Source organism: Lepidothrix coronata, unplaced genomic scaffold, assembly GCF_001604755.1.
Source record: "Lepidothrix coronata isolate B3197 unplaced genomic scaffold, Lepidothrix_coronata-1.0 Scaffold17, whole genome shotgun sequence".
Taxonomy (NCBI): Eukaryota; Metazoa; Chordata; class Aves; order Passeriformes; family Pipridae; genus Lepidothrix; species Lepidothrix coronata.
Genome location: NW_016690197.1, coordinates 1704184 through 1726121, shown reverse-complemented (window position 1 = coordinate 1726121; position 21938 = coordinate 1704184). Strand labels below are relative to the sequence as shown.

The 21938-nt window shown below is 40.8% G+C and overlaps 1 protein-coding gene across 5 annotated transcripts in view; it reads right to left on the bottom strand.

The window, feature by feature from the left end:
- Positions 1-11098: 11098 nt before the first annotated feature.
- The window catches only part of OGDHL (oxoglutarate dehydrogenase-like), a 52241-nt gene continuing 41401 nt past the window's right edge, over positions 11099-21938 (bottom strand). For all 5 annotated transcript variants that reach the window (XM_017807146.1, XM_017807144.1, XM_017807147.1 and 2 more), the window contains 7 exons: positions 20997-21175; positions 17276-17347; positions 15833-15958; positions 15146-15218; positions 12861-13024; positions 12140-12294; positions 11099-11355 (listed from right to left, as the gene is read on the bottom strand). In XM_017807146.1, coding sequence (XP_017662635.1) covers positions 11232-11355; positions 12140-12294; positions 12861-13024; positions 15146-15218; positions 15833-15958; positions 17276-17347; positions 20997-21175 — 893 coding nt within the window. In that variant the 3' untranslated portion in view covers positions 11099-11231. The remainder of the gene's footprint in view (positions 11356-12139; positions 12295-12860; positions 13025-15145; positions 15219-15832; positions 15959-17275; positions 17348-20996; positions 21176-21938) is intronic.

Sequence of the window (21938 nt, the reverse complement as noted above, 5' to 3'; positions counted from 1 at the left end):
GTGAGCCAAGAAACACAGGATTTCCTGGGGCCTAGGAGCACCAGGCAGAAAAGCTGCTGTTTCTAGTGGGGCTGCAGGAGAGATGGGCTGCCCAGCATGAAACCAAAGACAACGAAATCCTGTCACTCGGTATCTCCTACCAGCTGTAATCTGCAGGGACATAGCAAACCACACTTACAGTAACACTGATCTGACACAAAAGTCCTGTCAAAATAACACTATCACTATGTCCAGATACAGTCCACTTCCCTAGAGATGACAGAGGCATTAAACCAATATTCTTCAGTAAGAAAAAAAATACCCAAAGTTGAGCGAAGCAGAAATTGTATTGTCCCTTTCGAAGACTGAAACATTTTTGCTTTCTGCAATGCTGATATAACCAGATTAGAAAGTTGGAACATTCAGACTGAACCAGACTGAGAAGAGCAATACAATTAAGCTTGGCACAGAGAACAGCAGCACTTTCTGCAGCAGGACAGCAGGGAGTTTGTTCACACCTCACTGTCCCCCTGAGCCTCCCTGTAACTACTGAGCAGGTTGTCCTGACCATAACCCAGCTCCAGCCTCCAGCTCCAGCACAGCCCTTGGCACAGGGAGGGCTTTTGACCAACCCACCTACTGTATTCGTCAGTGGGACACCAACTGATGGCTTTCTGCTCTGGCAGTACATTGTTTATTTGCCTCTTAGGTAAATGCAAATTAATTAGACTAAGTTTAAATAATGGTTATTTCTGGGCAGAATTTACTCCCAAAAATAGAAGACTAAAATCCCCTGACCCCTTGAGTATATGGAATGCTGTGAGCATCAGTGGAAGTGCTCCAGGCAGATGAACTCACCAGTGTGATTGGTTTTGGTTTTTACTTTTTGAAGAAAAAAGAAGATTTTAGTTTTGCTGAGTTCGGTGCCCTCTGTAACAGTATTCTGAGAACATTTCTGACATACCTCCAAGTTAGAATAAGAGCAGTTTTGTGGGGAGATATTAAGCCTTGATAGATCAACATATTTAGCTGGAGTAAATACAAACAAGCTTTGAGGAACACAAAGCTGCAGGTTTGAAACAGCAAGCTTTCAAGATAAGCATGGGTTGAGGACAATTGCTGTGACTTTGCTTTAGAGTAATACTATGACCAAATTGTGACAGTGAGATATCTTCCAGTGAGACAAAAAATTAGCTGCACCTAAAAGAGACCTCATAGCTCCACATAAAGGAGGCCCTGTTACTGTGTTTTTGTTACAGAAGGAAAAAATAAACACAAAACACAAATTTGCAGTAGTCCTTTCAGTTTGGTGCCTGTCCCCCAAGCACTACCTTTGACTAGTTGCCATGGCACTGGCAGGCAGCTGGATATTGGAAGGCACTATAGTAGCCACTTGGACAAAGGCATGTAATTTTTTATAGCGAAATAACCAATTTTTTCCTCAAAGTCTCCCTTATTTTTAAGGAGATTGTCTGCCCATATATAATCATGGCCATTTGAAAACTGAACTTAGCCTGCAAGTCTTCTCCACAGCGACTTTCATCCAGACCATTGTGATAAAGTCAAATCAGGAGGAAGAAAACAGCCACAGCAAATTATTCCAGTGCTAACACCAACTAAATTGCTGTGCAGCTTTTATGGTTTGACTAATTGTCTCATTAAGGCACATTTCTGATCACTGAAATGGATCTCAAGTATTATTAATCACTGAAAAAACTGTACCACTAAGAGCCTCTCTCCCTCCTATCCTTGGCACTATTTGCAATGGAAAACGCTCAAAGGCTCCTGTTGATTGGAGCCCTGTTGCTGCACAGCTGGCAGTCAAATGGTACTAATGGCACAATAACCCAATATAACTAAAATAGTTTGCCTTTTAGAGTAACAATCTCTTATAACGTGATTAAGCTCTATCAAGTGCGTTTCTTTATGTTTTGCAAATGGCTCAAAAAATTCTGACAGTTTTTCCAGTAATTTCTTCAAAAGTGGAGGGAAAATTAAAAAAAAAAACCAAACATTAGGTATCAAGAAACAAATTAAAAACAAATGATACATTAAAAAAAAAAAGGATGAACACAACTGCACTAACTCTGAGCTGCACACAGCAGCATGCTTGTGTGGCACCCAGTCCACTCCCCCTCTCAGAACACACTTCCAAGGACTGGGTTTGTCAGAGTTAATTGCAGACAATTTGGTGAACACTTAGTTTAGGATCTGGCTTGCCCTGGGCTACCTCTGTAACCGGTGGGGAGAGGCACCTCCACAGAGCAATGCAGATCTCCACGAAGTACAGACTGTAGGATCTCTGGGCTCCTAATTTAGGTACTTTTTTGGTGTTTGGTTTCAAGCAATATTAAAAAATATGAAGCTTCTTCCTCCTACAAGGAGCACATTTGAAAAGCAGCAACACACTGCTGAGGTTCTCTTTTCATTCTCAGCAAACAGGAAGACTTTGCTCTTGGCCATCACTCCCAGTGGTTGCCACAAGCCATACACTGTAACAAGACACTTCCCCTTGCACGGGGTAAACGTGTAGGTGCTTATCCCATAAGTTATCATATTAAAGACAGCAGGCACTTAATTTTCAAGTAGCTAATTTTCAGAAGCCTAATGCAGAAGTGGCACCGCTATTGCTGGGAGAGGTGTGTACCATAATGGTCACCAACTTAATTAAAAAAAAAAAAAAGAAAAGATCTCCAGAGGCCTAGGAGCTCTTCCATGGAGGTGGAAGTGGTGCATGGAAAGGAAATTACAATGGTATTCCTCAATATTGGCTCATTCAAGAGAGAGACAAGATGAATCACTAATTTAAAGTTAATTTGAAATGTTTGTTTGCTACAACTTTCAGTTTTGATCAGTTTCATAAGACAGTTTTAAGAAAAGACACCCACACAGGGGCACTTTTCAGACACATAAATATTTGCTCACATATGTGTGTATAAGTAAATGTACCCAGGAAGGCATCCACTGAGGTCATATGAAATATAGTCAGAAATGTTACGGATTAGTGGCCTTTGTCGTAGGCTTTGGAATTAATTCTGGGGAACAGAATATGCTACAGAGATCTCTGTTTCTCATTGGGCTTTGTTACAGACACAGGTACCACAAAGTTAGAGTTCTGCATAAATCTATTGAGCTCATGAGCTGTGCAATATTGTGCTCACTATGAAAAAAGTGATTTTATTGATGAGTCTAATGAGGGGTTGAGGGCTGTGATAAAGGCCTAAGAAAAAAAAGGGATGAAAAAAAATTATCACACTTCATGTAGCATGTCCCTAATTTTTTAATGCACATAAATATCAGAACAGTGATGCTGAAAAGAAGGAAAAATATTAGATTTTTTTTCCTGACAGTCCCTCCAGAAGCTATTTATGTGCAGTCATAAACTGACATGCACACTCAGATATATTTTCCTGAAGCCTGTACAGTTTTGTCTAAGCAAAATTTTCAGAATATGTATGTGTATACAAATTAAAGACTGTCTGGTTTATAATGAGAAGGGTGTATTGTGGTATAAATATTGCAGAGCACATTAAATAAACATGGTCACATATGACCAAGTATCTATTAAATGAGCACATCACAGGAGAAGTTAATTATCTAAGAGTGTAACTAGGAACCGTTTAGAATCACAGGAGATTAAGTTGCTTTATTTCTGTTTATCTCTCCATCTGAATAGGCAGTAGGTCGTAGCAATGAAGAGTCCCTCAGCAACACAAAGCTTCAGCTCTTCATCAACTCTAAGATGACAGTTTTGTCAACGCCAGCTTGAAGCCATGATAAACCAAAAATTTTCCTCAATGTAATTTTGTGCAAAGTATGCTGGCACAAAACAGTATTTAGGATGTAAAAGCGCAAAATATTTACAGTTCTTTTGATATCTTGTGCTGTTCAGGGGAAGGAAGAAAACTTACCTGGTATGTATCTCTTTCATAATGTTGCAGCCTAAAAAAGGTATACATGGACTTCTTCAAACATGGTAGAGTCAGATACTAATATTCTGGGAGTAACATATAACTTCAGTATATTAATAAGATTTTTCTAGAGCTGACAAGTTATTGTGTTTCAGTCCACATGCAAAAACATGAGTGGAGATGGAATTTGATTTTGCTTGGGCAAGGAAACTCATGAAGAAAACTTTCCAGTATTCGTTCTATACAATATAATCAACATTACAAACACTGATTAATTAAGGATATGTTTGTGCAAACTGCTATAGCGCAAAGAACAACTAATGAAGGATTTAATCACATAAAATTTTTGAAAGCAAGATGAAGCCAATCCCCTTAAATTACTTAAGTACTGCTTAAACACTGTAATTAACATATACTAATAAATATTTCATCTTTAACAAGCCTATTGGGAGCAGTTTGTTAAACATTTATTTCTAGTCACGGGAAATTATGTACGGTCATTTTGTCCTGTTCTATATTAGACAATATTACTTTACCCTCTTTATTTTACACCCAGCAGTGGATACACTCATTTGGGGAAATACAATCTTTCCTCTAATGTGAATTAAATATACTCTTCCTTCATATGTCCTTTGCTTTTTACTAATTAAGTTCACCCTTGCAAAGTCCTGGCCAGCACACAGTGACTGTTCACATTTACTTGATGGCCTCTGCTGTGGAACTGACTTACTACAGATACTGGAGTTTTACTGGAAACCCAGCAAGACCACCCAAGGCATCACTGCAGAATTACCCTCACAAACTGGGCAAGGTCATTTTGGGACACCAGAGAGAAGAATGCAGGTGTCCTTTACAGCACAGCCAAGCCCCAGACACAGGGTGCCAGGGATGTGTTTTCAGGCACCTTCTAACACTGATCTGCACTTTTTCCTTCAGCCCAGGTAGCATCACAGGTGCACAGAGAAATCTCTGAGAGCACTAAACATCACTGCCCTTCAACCAAGGCTGTGTGCAGACAGCTGCTATTACACTGCAGGGCCAAATCAAATGCAGTTATTTAAACCAGTACTAAAATAAGCCCATTATAGAGATAATGTCTAATACTCACCCAAGGAAAATGACCTAGAGCCAAGCCAAGCTCTCACACAGACCTCCTTCTCTTATGAGAGTCTGAGTGCACCCTCTCCTGAAGGGGAGGAGAATTTAAGAGTGGCTGGGTAGAACATGGGCAGAAAGTCTGTCTGTGCTCCTTTAAGAGAGGATCAGTGAATTTATGGGCTATTGAACAGGAAGTAAAGATTTCTGCAACAGAAATGATGTTTCTGTGTTTCATGCAGCATCTTTAGTGATGACCAAAACTGTTTTCCCTTCTAAACAAATTAGATCTCCATTTGCCATTAATGACTCCATCACTTACATATCACAAAGGAACTGCCTGGTGCGCTTATTAATAATTGAAAACTTTGAGGAAATCTGTGAACCATTTTCAAAGCTAATAAATGTCTAAAATATTATTTTTCCTGAATAATTATTCCTCTTATTCTTTTATTCCTTTTGGATAATAGGTTACATTTTAAATAATGGCATTAAGAAAAGCACAAGATGAAGTAACAGTTGAGAGATATCTGAAACCAGAAGTGGTTTCAATGTTAAAAAGCATGCATTAGAAAAGAAGCAATATTCATCTGTTTCCTCCTTGCAAGTATGTTGAATTTCTATTTTAGACTTCATGCTGTTTCCTGATATCTTACACTGATAATTAAGAAAATGTATCCACTTAATCTCTGTCTTTGTTCTGCATAAACATGAAGAAAAATTTTCAATGATCTTTTTAATCAGCAGAGTCCATGAAATCAAGACTTCTGTTGCTACACAATTGGACTGTGCAGAACTACTAAGCAGCCAAAAGGACCAAAAAAAACCAACAAAACTTTTTTTATCAGAGCTGATAGAAATTTTGAATGCCTTCTGCCATTTAAAGTTTCACATTGTAGTTATTCTACTCAATTACCTTCATTATTCAAGAACAAGGGCAGAAAGGCATATGCAAAATCACGCTAATATGCAAAGATTTTGTTTATTGATTTTGGATTTATAATGGCGTGTTTTCATCAGCACGGAAAGGTTGTGTGACAGGTACTGACCAAAGCTCCAAGACTTGCAATCTTGTCCACAGGACATGGAGAGAGGGAGGAGTAGTGGTCCAGTGTCTGCCCATCCCAGCAGATCCAGCCTGGGGATTGTGGCTGCAAGCCTGGAAAAACTTGGGTTTTTCTACACCTCTCCTCAGGGAAGGAGGATTAATTTTTTTATGTGTTTGTTTTGTTGGGGTTTTTTGAAAACAGAGCAAAAAAATCCCATGCATTCCCTATCACCTTTCACTCAAATGTCTCCTTAACTTTTCCAAACAAACCTCACGGTACTCACACTGCAAGTGGCAGTACTTTACATCCCAAGCAGCTTTAGCCATTGGCCTGCATCAGAAATCCACAGCCACACTCTATGGTTTTTTCTAGGCCTTAAAGTCCTCAGAAGCTCTGCTAATAATTCCAGAAATAGCATTCCCTTCATCCCAGGGGCAGAATGAGACACCCCTGCCCAGTTCCCACCAGCCTCGTCTCTTACCTGCACCTGGGAGCCTGAGGCCCTTCCCATCTCCTGAGCCTTTCCCAGCAGCCCCCGTCAGCCTCCTTCACCATTCCTTAACTCCAGTCCTTCCTACTGCAGAAATGGCCACCAACACCCCACAAGACCCACAGAGGGACCCCTGCCCTGTGCCCTACAGGGGCACAGCCACAGTCCCCAGTTCCAGGAAAACAAGGGGAAGTATTTTGAAGCATTTAGGGGAGGACAACAAATGAGATAGAGATGGGCCAGCTGGGGCCAAAACCTGGGCTTTAACCAGCAGCATTTGCTTGGCTGCCCCCACAGCACACAGGCCAGTCCCTTCAGCCATAATTAGGTGCTCAGGTGCACTGGGAAGCTCCTCAGCCTGGCAGGGGCCCTGACAGCCCCTAATTGTGTCCCACAGCCCAGCACCAACCTGGGGAACCGCCTGTGCAATCAAAACATTCTGAATTCACTGAACCAAGACAAAAGACAATAGCGGACTTTTTTATTCTATCTTTGACCAGTCTTGTTAACTTTACAAAGATATTCTGTCTGCTTTTAGGTAAGATTTTCTGGCTTTAAGTAATTTTTCAGTGCGCCTCTATTTCGTGTTTTAAACAGTGTTCAAAGTCCTCTGTGCCAACATCAATTAAAAATACTTATATGTATGTGTGAGAATAGAGCAGAGGCTCCCAAGCTTTCATTTTCATATTATTAGCAGCACTGGCTATTCCCAGCCCTGTATCAGAGGCAGCACATGTGCTGGTTGTGCACCAAGGTAAGAGCTACCCACAGCTCTTGAAACAGCAGCCAGAGATTCTAGCAAGGGGTTCTTAAAACAAATAACGAAACAACACACACTTTCATCTACTCAGTTCAAACAATGCACACACATTCCTGGTTTTTGTCTAGTCTCATATGTTAATTTTCACCTCCTAGAAGGAGCAGAACGGTTCCCTTTCCAGAGAACAGGTTACTCCTCTGCTCTGGGACAATGACTCCGACTGTACCGTGGGCAGAGCAAAGGTTTCCACCAAGCACCCCCCTGCTGTTAGCACAGCTCATCAGGTCGCTGCTAGGAATGAAAAACAATTCTGTGACAGGAGCTGTTTGTCTTCGCGAGTCTCTTGCTGCTGTGGGCATGGATGGCCTGGTGTGTCCCCCACAAATGCAATGAAGTCAATGGGCTCTCACATTTGCTGTTTCTTCCAAGTTACAAAGCTGCCATTTGAATTTCAGTGCTGACTTTTTTGCAGGAGAGGCTTATATAATTCTTCAGTCCTCTTCAAACACTCTACGAAGATTAATCGATTGCTGTAAAAGGTATTTAACTTGTCCACTAGTTCTAACAAAGTATTTGTTTTCTGTGAGATCACAGAGATTTCTTAACCTGGTGTAAAGCTGCCACAGCAGAAACTTACATCCATTGTTGATAGTGCACCTACTTAATGTGCTCCTATTTGAGAACTTGGTGTAAGAGTTTCTTAATCAAGGGGCCTCGTTGAAGTGCCACAGAATTCCGCAAGTATAAACTATGCATTTAGCAATTTTTAATGCTAAATTACTTTTAATTAAAAGTAAATTTTTAATCGTTTACCATCTGAAAGCTGAAGAGTCAACATATGAAATTAATTCCAACGTTTAGAAATTAGAGAAGTTAATTCCAGTCTAGTTTCAGGATTTTAAAAACCCCCCTTGAAATAAGAATGCATCCACTTATTGCTTTAAAAAATTGGAAAATAATAGAACAAAATATTCTAATATAACCTCGAGTCTATTACCAATTTTAACCCAATGGTTTTGAATAATTATCTTTTTCTAGTCCAAATGCTGCCTACCTCAATGCTTTGTATATACCATTATTTAGGAAACAAACAGAAAACAAAAAAATTACCTGCCCTAGCACTCTTACAAATGAGATGTTAATGCCAGCACTCAAAAGAGAAACTGTCAAAAATACCAGCCATAACAGAGAATTTTCTTCTTAGGTATTTTTATTTTATTGGGTTTTTTACATTCTTTGATGGAATTTTTATGCAACTATTATGCCACAATCTATGATACACAATGAAAGTGGAAATCTGTCATTTACCATTTATATTTCTATGTTAATTTTGTTTTCTACCTCTGCATATGCTGTGGCATAAGTGCATTTATCATACTCCATGCAGCACTGACCTGTCTTATTCAAACTAAGAATACAATAAACAGTGCCAGAAATATTTAGCTGCTCTCAATTCTTGCTACAGAAACAAGCATTCATAAAAGCATTAAAATACTTTGGGTGATGGTTACTGCCTATGAGCTTAATGTTTTGAGCTATACAAAGGGACAGGAGACAATATTTGTGGCTGTCAACTGCAGTACTTTCCGAGTTCATTATGTTTCAAAAGACTGAATTAGCCTTTATGCTTCAGTGAGAGAAAAAGCCCAAGGCAACCGGCCTGATTTAAAAGGGTGTTACTGAGTTTCACCAACATGAAGTCCACTAAGTGGACTTTCTGAATCCCATGGTAAGTACTTTGCCACGTTGATTTTATGCTCTGACAGGATTTTTTTTTCACCATCATGTTGTATCCAGGCCAAACAAAGGGACAGCATAAGGCACACATCCCTTTTTGGTAACCTGCTTGGGTAAGTAGTACCTGATCATAGTTGAAAGTTTTTAATACAGCTGTTTATTTTGATGAGACAAGAGGCTTTCCAGCATCACCCAACTCCTTGAATCAAACAAAAACTGTCGTGCTCCCCTGTGTCACAGCCAATACAGCAGCAGCAGCAGGGTTAAACCTACTGCCAAGCACAAAAGTGTCTCCGAGGAGTTTCAGGGCAGGGAAGTGGAGATGGGGGGGATGTCTCATCTATCTGTTTTCCAGTCTCTTGCTATGCTGTATCCAAGTGTCTGCTCAGCAGACCTAGGATAACCCTGCAGGCACTGCAGGGCCCTTGTGTAGCTGGTTACAGCTTCAGCACAGCCATGGCCATTCCTCTGCACCCTCCTACACCACTGACCTGCTCATCCCGCTCTTCCCTCTGCCAGCCAGCAGAAAGAAGGGAAGAAGTCTCCTGCCACTACACAGGTTGGTGCTGCAGAAACCTGCAGTCACAAGGTCCACCCAGAGCCAAGTTCTCCTGGGGCAGAGGGAACAGGAATTCTGACAATATTAATTCTTATATTGNGGCCCCGGCAGATGAACCTCAGGATTAAAGGGTGGGCTCAGTTCAGCGCACGCTGGGTCTCACCTAAAAAATCCACTGCGCAGGCTCGAAGGGTCAATGACCTTTCCCAAATCTTCGCTCGCGAAGATTGGCCATTATTATTATAATTCTTATATTGGGAGGGGAGAGCAAACAGGGCTCACCTGCCTTCCAGCACTGTGGAGGAAGCACAAGCAGTGGCTCTCGGACCACCCTGCCATGCAAGCACTATGTTCTGGGAGAAACAGCCCTTGCTGCTCTCTCCCCTTCAGCACCTGCTGCACCTCAGCCACCTGACACAGAGCCGGCTTCTGAGGTGGTTCACTTTTATGTCCATACTGAAAGTACATGGCAATTAATATCCTAATTGACAAATAAACACAAGGGACCAAAGAAATCAATTCTTACTTGTACAAAACCACAGCATGTGCCTTTGGTAAATCAGCAACAGTTGCTTGCCCACCTTCCTCTTTACATAAAAGAAAGGTGAGTCAATCAGGAATAGCCACTTCAGAGTTGAGTTAGTATCAGCAAGGAGATGTGAGGCAGGAAATAGCACTGGACAAAACAGAGAATCCATTGCTTGTTGCATAAACACAGATTTTTCATCCAAACACAATCTTTTTAGGGGTGGTACCAGGTCAAAGAGAAGCAGATTCTAGTAGCATGGTGAGGGAAAGTAGTATGTGTTCATCCAAAATAAGGATGTTTACAGGATCCCACAGTTCCCTAATACCACACAGCATCAAAGCAGGCAGCCTGGGGAATGGAAGCAATTGGTGCTGTCACCTCTTCCAAAGTCATTTGATGCTGAATTCTCCTGCTGATGACCCATTTCTCTGTTTGCTGTGGTCTTGTGCACCCTTCTTCCCTCCTCAGTTACCCCCAACAAACCTTTTCTTGGTCCCTTTTATGTCTGCCTTCATCACCCTCCTTGACCTTAAACCTAAGTGGTCAACACCCCTTCTGTTATCACCCAGTTTAACAATTTGTAACCTCACTCTCTATTTTCAGCCTCCTCCTCACATCCTCAGGTTACTTTACCATCTCCTTGCAACAACCACAGCTGGTACATTTCTCTACCAAAGTCATCCACCAGCTCGCTGTTTTTCGGTTCCACTACTCTTCTCCAATACAGAGACAGAAACAGCTGTCATTTACTTTCCTTGTAACAAAGCCTCTTGTGTGCATAACTGTCGTGCTGTCCATGCCTGCTCTACTTACTTACAGTAATTAGACAGTGCCCACGGACTGTGATACAAGCCTTACCGAGCTAGACCTTGGATCCTGGGATAGGAGACACTTCTTGTCCCAATATAAACAGACAAGTGACAAAAAATGATGGAAGGCAAGTTGGAATTGTTGTTTCCTTACAAACTGGGAAGCAAGGTACATATTAATGAAATCAGCTGCTGGATCCTTTTATTTGGTAAAGCAAAGTTACATAATTTCCAGTGTTTTCCCCACTTCTGTTTTCTTTCGGATGCAGTGTTTTGAGAGACCACTAGCCAGAGATGGGTCAGTGCCCTGAAGTTAGAATGTTTTTCCCTCAAAGGCCTCCAGATTGAAAGCTGTATCCAAGAATCTCCTGAGTGACACCAGATGCATGTTCTTGTTGCCTGTGGCAGCTGCAGCAGCAGGCTCTCGGCCAACATACCTGTGTGACAAAAAGAATTGGGCAGACAAATGAGGTGAGAAGAGAGACTATTTTGACAATAACAAGCATGAGAATATGCTGTTTAACATAATCAAGTCAGCTTGGCAGATTTGGACATTTAGTAATCAATCTTTCTTAAATAAAAATCAACCTAAGTTGTACCAAATTATACCTTTTGGTCAGCTTCCCCCTCTTTTCCCCCTCCCATCATTATTAAGCTGTGTCTTCTCCCCCATCCCTCCCAGGGCAGCCAGCTACACTGCCTCATAATTAGATAATTTGCTTTTGGCAATGAAGATTCTCATTCCTCTGACAGCTGCACGGGCAGATCTGAGAGTCAGTCATCTAAAATAATGCAAAGGTACCTGGAATGAGCTCTTACAACAGCTGTTTCCTCCAGAAACCTAACATTTGGAAATCCTTATAAGACAGAATCTTAAGACAAAAAGAGAGAAAAATCCAAGAGAGCTAAGTGCTGCACTAAGGGGCAATAAATACAGAGCTAGTTGCTACTGGTTTTCTTTTAGAACTACAAGAAGGAGCAAGATATGCATGTTGTACTTGAGAAGTAGTGGTATAGGCTTTCTCCCTCCTTCACCAAGAACCCAGACTCAGAGGTTTTGATTTGTGAACAACCTAATTTACCCATTATACCATCCTCAAATCAAAAAACAAATTTAAAAGGAAAAAACCCAAACACACAAAACTTGAAAACAATCCCAAAGACATTTAAAACCAAACAAATCAGCTCAGGAGACAGAGCAATTGTTTTGAAGTCTCATACCAGATAGGTCGAGTGCGGTTCACAATAGTGCGGAAACGAGGTTTGACATAATCATAATATCCACTGTTTTTGTGCTCCTCCTGACACCAAACTAGATCAGCACTTGGATACTTCTCAAGTTCTTCTTTCAGCAAGTCAAAGGGGAATGGTGAGATCTGGAAAGAGAAGGTAACAATTGGCAAAGCTTTTTCTTACGTGGTTTTAAGCCCACGGTGAGTCATTACTTCTTCATGGAAAGTGACTCATGTTTCTCTAATTGATTTAATGTTCAGAAATAAATAAACACATATTTTATAGCTGTACTAGTATGAACAGAAGTAGGTCATAGTCCAGATCACCTGCACCTCTACAGCTTTTTTGGTGAAGCAGCTATGGCAAGTCCTTAATTAGCAAATGACAATACACTTCAAAGTGTCCTATTCACAACATTTAAACTTAACAGACTGGATATACAAATTTAAGGTGCCATCATATTGTAACCTTCACTTAGTTACATTGTTCTGGAAAAGTCATCAAGCGTTCTGGATCTCATTGTCCAGTATACTACTGATGTGTTCCTTCTTCCAAAGGCCACAAAGGATTAAAATACGTCTTGTAAGATGCCAAATGCTACAAAAATGCTATCACCATTCATTCTAGCAAGTGGTGCCTATTGAAAAGCACAGGAACCCCTTGCTGGAAGTCTCCCCAGGACTCTGTCTTCTGAGATGAGGGAGCTCACCTGTTCAAGTCTGGTTATAGCTACTTGTTTCTCCAGGTCTTGATTCTTTCTCTCTTTCACAAGATCATAGTACACCTTTCCCGTGCAGAAAATCACTCGCTTGACCTCATGTGGCGCCTGAGCTGCCGGACCGTTCTCGGGAATCACGCGCTGGAAAGTGGTACCTGTTTGGAGCACAAATTAGAAAAAGTGCTCTCAGTGGAACTGACGTTTCAATAAAGCAGCCCAAGTAACAGTCCTCTACTGAGCAAGCAGCAGGTTACAGTGATCACAGGGTTCTCCTGCCTCTCTATTCTTGCTTTTCAGACCAGTAACTCTGCTAAAGTGACTTTCAGCAGTTCAGTTTCAAGAAGTTAGAAGGTTCTCAATAATCCAGTCTTTCACACTTAAGACAGAAACATGTTAACAGTGGATTATCTTTTAGCTCTGTGCTGTGCATTACACCTTCACTTTTAAATTGATTGGATAGCTCACTTTTGCTTCCAGCTCTTTTTTCAGAGAATTACCTGAAATGCTGTTTCTTCTTTCCAAGATGATTTTAACCATGTAACATTAATATAGCTTTACAAAATGTTAGAATATTCTTATATGAAAACAAACCACATATCCATAATGCAACTACATCTGGCAACTGCAGAAATATTTACACAAGTACGCACATTACTGCCATATATTTAGGTGATTTAAACCTCTGTTTGAGAGCTAAAATGACATTATCCAAAGCAAGAATTAGCATAGAATGAGCCATATGTATAAGTGATAATGTTTAAGTACAACTTCAGATGCATATCCTGACTGTTAGAGATCTTTTCCCCTGCAATATCAGCTCCCAGGAGTACAATTTGCTTGGGATACATGAAACTGGAAGAGGGACTTGATGGTCTAAAAGATCCTTTTCTTTGCTCTTTTATATGAATTATTAGAACTATTTCCACATTAACCAACTGCAGGGCAGCAGACAGCAGCACGACCTCCTGGTCTGAATCAGCACACCCACTCACCAGGAGAATAAGCTCCTGTTTGAACCATTTATCTTGGGGGAAGAAAAGCAACAGCACAAACATATGACACAGGAACTGATTTATGTCAGAATTATCCTGTTCCACTGAACAGCAGAATTCATCATTAAAAAAGCCTGAATCTGTGCTTCACTGGGTCAGCTGGAGTCATTCTTGCTCTCCTCCTCAGTTTTCCATTAAAAGCAGAGCAAAAAGAGATAGCTGAGAGTCAGCAATACTTTGCTACCTTGCTGTCCTCTTCAGCAAGAACAAGCAAGTATGTCAGAATTCAACGTTAATTACGAATTTGGCCACTACTGAGGGTTAGCCTGAAGTAGAGGGGACTCCCAAGACATATTGACAAATCACAAATGCTACAGAATTTCTAATCTGACCTGTTTTACAAAGCTTTTAAACAGCAATAAAAACAGCAAATGCCTTTGCTTGAGAATCAAATTTTACTCATGTACAGAAAGGAGATAATGCAATATTTAAGCATGTTTACACACTGTAACTTGCTTTTAAAAAACTGAGCAGTTGTTCTCTTCTGACAACAGTTAAGACACTCACTGGAACTGGAGATAGACTAGCACACCCTAAGTACACTTTCTCACTCTGAGTGATCACTTTACTCACCCACTCATTACAGGTCACTGCATTTCCTCATGCCACTCCAGCATGGCCTAAAACCAGTGCAAGGCAGGAAAATAAAATGACTGCAGTTTTTGGTATTCCCTCTGCAGTCACTACGTATCTCTTGGAGCTGATGTCCTGCCAACCACAGCTGGGGTGGTAGCCTGCAGCTCTGAACTCCTGATCTCACTTTGGATCACTGGCAGGACACAGCAGCCCCAAAACTGAGTACTGTAAGAAGAACTGGGCACCTTACTCTTACAAATGGGCACAGTGTAATTAGAACCTATGCCATTCACATCTGGGGGTCTGGGGCGTGGGCAGCAAAGAGAACAATTAAATTTTTACATGAAGAGAAAAAGAGCAGAGAGACACAACAGCCTATTGAGGGGAACATCCCTGCAGGGATGGGAATGCAGTTTTTCACTGCTTTAAGATTAATGGCTGGTTACAAGGTAAACCTGTTAAAATTGAGATTCTACACTTGAAAGCAGATTTTTCAGTAAAAGTCCATGCTAGATCTCACCATGACAGCTTCACAGAAATTATGGCAAAAGAAAAGGCAAACTCTCCAGAGCAGATTCTCGTCTCCACAGTCTGACATGCAACTTGGTATAGCTAATTATTTGTCCATAATACTTTAAGATCACCTACCAGTCACCATTTCATCAAAACTGGATTTAGCTTCTGGATGCCTCAGCAGTGACTTGGGTGTCAAAACAATCAGCTGTAAGACAGAAATTTTGCCAGCACTCAGGAGCTGCTTTATCTACATTATTACATGCAACATTTGTAACACTGTTCATACAAAAACCACAAAGTGTATATGCTATGGAATAAATTAATGTGAATAGCAAACACAGTATTTTTCTTGTTTTGAAAGCCATGGAAGTTTCAAAATGACTCAAAAGATTTAGGTAGTCTACTTCTTTTAAAGGTTGTCAAAACTCATCGCTTATGCTTCTTTCTGACAACAAATCAAACCACAGGTTATGAATCAGTAAAACATTCGACAGTTGTATCTTAGGTTTTTGAAGTTCCAGCAATTAGACAAGCACATGATATTTATGCAACCTGTTAGCTACATTAGAGGTATCTTGACAAGCTCATCTGAAGATCTTCCTAGCCAGATGGAAGCAAAGCTGAAAATCAAGTTTTAGAATCATAGTAAGTCAGAGCTGAGTTTCTTCCCATCAAAACGGTAACTTCAATCTGTGTTCAGTTAAGATTTTTCTCCAATGATTCTTATCCTTTTGAGCAGCATGTCATATGCAAACAAGACTCCTCTTTATGTGAGGGTTAATATCCCTAAAAAAATCAAGTCCATTACAGTAACTTTACCGGCTTTCTGAATGGCAGCAAGATCTGTCTTCGGAGGACATGAAAGTAGTTGGCTGGAGTTGAACAATTCACCACAATCCAGTTGCATTCATACAGCTGGGAAACTTCAAACTGCTCACTGAACTCCTGAGAGAGACATTCAAGGCATTAGAAAAATGTGCAAAAGATCAGAAAAAAGGCTTGAAAGCCATCTTTCTATTTCTGCCTCTCAGCAACTCCCTTCCTCAAAAAAAAGTTAATTAGCAGCTCTCTGCTGAGAATGTTTTATTAGCTAGGAATCATTTGCTTCTGTTTCTACTTCTTCCTAAAAATGTATGCAGATATACACAAAAAGCTTCCATTAATTTAAATAAACTGGGAAGTCCAGGAACAAAGACTGAGGAGGACTAGGACTTCAGCAGATGAAAGACATGAAATAGAACCTCTTTGAAAGAATGTTAAACTATAATTGAATTTGTGAGTGTACAGTTAACTGTCACTCTGCCATTTTTTGGTAGGTGTTCCATCCTCTTGTTTATTATATTAATATGCTTTATGTTTATACATCTTATTAATACGGGGGGGGTATTCATATGTATATACCTAATATGTATATTAGGTATATACATATTACCTAATATGTATATATTAGGTAAGCATATATATAGGCACAATAATCTCTCTACAGATTGGTACAGAATTTAACCCAATTTCCCAGTCTGTGGCTTGAGCTCCTACCTTCTGTGATAAAGCTTATAGCTTGCTCAAGTAAGCACCTGCTGTAGTGCTTAAGTATAGTCAATCAAACAGGTCTTTATCTACTGAGAGTAAGGTGACAAAAATCCCTTTTAGTTGAGGAGGAACATGGTTTTGGAACTATCGTTGCCCAAAGGGTAACAAAGTCAAGACCAAAACTGAAATATTCTTTTTTTTTTTTTTTTAAAGGCTTTTCAATAAATGCATGGCAGTGTTAATTAGGAAACCTGCAGTAGGGAAGTGGATGCCCAGCATCCTGGAGAGCTGTGTACTTTCTCTGTAGAAATGAATGACCAACCTATGAAAGTCTTAGCCAAATAACAATTAGAAATTGCTTATTTTCATGCTCCCAGCAGTACAATTTAGCTCCTCTGCAAAAAGCAAGGAATAGTCTCACTTGGCCTTCTTTAGAAATTGTCTAGAGACACCTATTTGCAGTACACACAGCAATATAAACAAGCAGAATCACTGGCCCTGAGGAACAGCCATAAAAAGATCATGCTGCCAGAGATTAATTGTATGTGACCTCAGCTTTGCAATGAAGCAGCAATACTGCACACTTCCATTACTTCTACTGGGATCAAGTTAATGTTACACCAAGCTAAATCTTAACCTGCTGCACCTAGCTAAAAGGATGCTTCTTAAAAGAAATATCTCTGAGACGTGAAGAGCAAAAAAAAGGACGTGGTCTTTGACAAAGCTACTTACTGGATAGGCATCAGAGTCATCATTGCTCATCTGCAGAAACCTCTCAGGCCTGGCTGATGAATGCTCTGGACCCTGGTAAAGGTATCATTTAAAACAACATTAAAGAGCCAAATGAGCAGTTAGACATCAGTCTAGATCATTCACTGCATAAATACCTCCTGTCACCCTGGCAGCTCTGCTCCATCTTGCACACCTGCCCCCAGCAGCAGTGAGAAGCGAGGACACACCACAGGATGGGAATTCCTTGTCTTCTATTAATTCTTTTCATGGGAGATTAGGTTTAACATGTATTTCCAATGCTTTTACTAGGATCAAGTAATTTCTAGCCTCAATAGAGCTGCACAATGAAGACCAGTGAAAAGGCAGTAGGTCCATGTGGGCACAAGAATGACCTTACTAATGCAGGTCAGAAAGGAGCAGGAGGAATGTCAGGAACAGAAACTCCAGATGGTTCAGTGTACTGCAGTGACTCACACTTCTTGCATGATGAACAGGAGCAAACACAAAGTTAACTGCTGACTACCTTTGCTATATTAGCAACAGAAGCAGACATAGGATCTCCCTCGTATCATTGTTCACTGTTCAGTACAGGACCAATTACCTGGATGAATGCTTCAGCTAAAATGGATCAAAATACATGTACACATTATCTGCCAAACTAACCTATGATTAATATCTGCTTCCTCAAGAGGTATTTTATGTTCTGTCATTACTGAACATGCACATCTGCTGTCTCACCAGCAGTATCCAAGGTAATTTCTTGAAATGCACCAACATTGTTATATCCATTTTACATTAGCAAAACATGCATGCTGGCCACAGACAATATCAGGAATAAGGAGTGTCACAGAATCTGTTATCTTCCTTTCTATATGTCCTTGTTTATAAAGGATGAGACGAAGTTGTGAGGAGTATGAGAAGAAAAAAAAACCCAGTGTTTTTATATATTGCTAATACTGACAGCCTTTTTTTGTTTAAGTGACAGTTACTGTTAGGAAGGACTTTCATTTTGGAGACAGCTGTGAAGTATTTTAACCCAAAGACAAACTATTACACCTCTCAACCCTCCCTATGGCTCCTCAGTTCCAGATGTTCATGAAAAGATTTTTTCTTTATATGACCGTCTCTCATCATAACTTCCTCTGTTGAAACCTTAACATATGATCTCCAAAATCAGTCATTATTTTGACACCTTGATTCAACACATTATTCTCTCTAATTCTAAGGGCAGGATTCCAGAGTCCACAGGAGGGCCACAAAGAGGATTAGAGAGCTGGAACACCTCTCCTATGAAGACAGGCTGAGAGAGTTGGGATGGTTCAGCCTGGGGAAGACATAGCCCTATGGAGACCTTACAGCACCTTCCAGTACCTAAAGGGGGCCTGCAAGAAAGTCAGAGAGGGACTATTTACAAGGATGTGTGACAGGATGAGGTGGAATGGCTTTAAGCTGAAAGAGGGCAGGTTCAGATTTGATATGAGGAAGAAATTCTTTGCTGTGAGGGTGGTGAGGCACTGGTACAGGTTACCCAGAGAGGCTGTGGATGCCCCATCCCTGGAAGTGGTCAAGGCCAGGCTGGGCCTTGATGAGGCTCTGAGCAACCTGGTCTAGTGGAACATTCTGTTGCCATGATAAGGGGGTTGAAACTAGATGGTCTTTATGATCCCTTTCAATCCAAACCATTCTATGACTCTGTGATTCACTCTACTCCACGGACTAAGGGAATTCAAAGGAAAAAACATTCTGCTGGCAACAAATGAGTAACACCAACAGCCAAGAACTGTGCCTTGTATCACTGTTCTTCTGAAGTGTGCCTACACTTTTGAGGTGCCAAATAATCTGGTCACAGATGGATAAGGACTTGGGAGCAAGGAGCCAAGCTGCAGAGAACTGTGGTGCACTGTAACAGTCCAGTATATTGCAATACCTCTGCTCTATACATCTGTTTGCTGTAAATCAAATCCTGCACTAAGTACAGCCTACACATGGACAAACACAGTGCTCCACAAGCACACTGCATTCAATACACTGGAAACAGAGATGTTACCAGCAAATAATTACAGGAGAGACAGCGAGGCTTCCCTAACATACACACACAGACTGCCCCAGCAACAACCTCAATCCAGAGCCTCAACGTCCACATCCATCTTCGATTTCCCTGCTGACACCACCAATCAGACTGCCAGCAACTGCTGCATGGGATGGGGTAGGGTTTATTTCTACTGTGACCACCTATCCAGCGAGACCTACGCTGAATCCATTAGCTACTTTCAGATGAGTCCCCAAGGAGCCATTAGGCTGCAGAGTCTTTCAATCACAGCCAACTTGCCTGTGAATGCATGACCTAGAGGTGAAGGGATCCATATCCCATTAGAATCCTTCCCCAAATCATTTTGTCCCCAACGCTGTAGCTATAGAGAGACTAACGCTCCTGTAATGGAAAGATCCTCTGGGAAGGTAACAGATTTCAACAGCCTGGTGGGATCCTTAAATGTTCCAAAACCATCTGACGTTAGTAGCAAAATAAGCATATTTCAGAAGACCTGTGCAAATCTTCACTGCCAAAAAATAAGATTAAGTGTATTGTAAGTAACAGAGAACAGACCCTTCAGCTGAATGCTTTCCTGTAGAGGACCACACCTCCTGCTGAGGGCTCATTCAGGCTGTCCCTCAGGATTCAGTTAAAAAAATTAATTTATCAAAACTCTTGTGAACAGCATCAGACCCTTTATTCTTTATGCACAATGGATATGGAAAGCCATTCATAGACATGAATGCACCCCGGTATATCAGGACGGGATTATAATGGAATGGAAATAAACTAAATTGTTTGTGAGAATGGAAATGACGCAGTTTGTGGTGGAAGGCTCTAGAGCATTTATACAGATGGAGGTTGCCACTGTGGCACATACTATACTTCTCTTAGGAGGAAACTAGAAACATACATGTATGGTTAATGTATCTGAATTCATGAAGGTTAATGTATCTGAAAAGGAAAAAATTAACCTTGCCTGACAAGATGTTCATGTAACCTTTAAAAATAATTTAAAAGATTTGAAAACCAATTCTACTGCTGATATAAATTTCATATAACATTATATACAGAGCATTCCCCTGCCCTTTCCCTCTAAGACACTGTCTAGTTCCTCCTACTAGCCACCAAAGAAAAGAGAGTCAACAGCTAGTGGAAACATTTTCCTTTCCCTAAAGAGGGAGATTTCTTATTACATCGAAGTTAATCAAGGTCAATTATTTTTGAAGAAGTTTTAAAGTTGCTTCATATCATTTCATTGCAAGAGGACTTAGTGCAGAGTTTACACAGACATACTTTATGCAAAATAAAACCAAGCAAGCACTCCTAGACACTCACATTGCACACTAAGAATCCAGCTTTCTAGGGAAAGAAGGCAGTGTCTTAGGGAAAGATACCAAGAAAGAGAGAGAAAAAAGAAAAAAATTGGGGGAAAAGTGGTACATGCCAATAAGGAGGATACAAAGCTAAGAGCTCAGAAATGTTTCTCAGGGTTTTTTTGTTCTTGCCTATCAATCTAATCACATTTTTTTCTGTAACAATGAGGCGGTCCAACATGCTAAACAGCGCCTTCCTCCCCTGGGTTTCTCTCACCACTGGATCCCCAGGACACCTTTGGCTTTTACAGCTGAAGAGGAAGGCACTGTAGCCAGCATTTCCCTCCTGCATTTACCAGCCAGCAGCCCTCACCATTCCTTCCATTCCGTGTGGCAGGAGCAGGACGATCCCGTTGTGACGGACCCACTTGGCCTGGCCAGAGCTGATGAACTGGTCTATTATACACTGTGCCGTGTTGTGGAAGTCACCAAACTGGGCCTCCCAGCACACCAGGGCGTTGGGACTCGCCATAGCAAAGCCAAGTTCAAAACCTGAGAACCAAAAAGCAGGATAATTAGAAAATAAAGAGATTTTTGCTGAGAATTCGGTTCATTTCTCATTAAAAATAAAAAACAAACCCAAAATAAGAGCATGAACTGGATTTTTGTAGCCCTGTTATAAATCATGCTGTTTTCAATACTACCATTTCCATCAGAAAAATCAGGAAATTTCCAATCCCAACTCCAATCCTTCAAATGATTCCTCAAACATTTCAATATCATACAAGGTTTTAAATGAACAACTAAAACCCTCCCTCAGCTCCAACTTTTGAGTAATGTTTTCCTGAGAGCTCACTACTATCTTTTCCTGTAAAAACCCACTTACAGCCCATTACCAGTTCAAAAAGTTACTTATTAATTTTAATATTTGCACAGCCCTGCACAACATTGGGGTTTTTTCCCCCCTCTCTCATCTGCAAGTGCTGAACAAAATGACTGGTGACATCAATTTTCAGTCTACAGACAGGATCATAGTCTTCAGATATTCAAAAAAGCTTGAACATAATAGCTGCATGAAAGACACATCTGGGACTTGGATAAACAATCCTTTCTTTGGCAGAGTTAAGGACCCTTTGGGTCTCTGCCTCAGTGGCAGAGGAGACCAGAAGTGCTCTTCATGGAGACAACATCACTACTCCAGCTATGAAAACAGAAAGATGTGACCTTCTCCCTCTCTACTGTCTGGTGGTTTTGGTAGGAGGTAAATGCAGAAATTTCCCTTAACTTGTGCTGTTTGAACTGTAAATTCATCAAC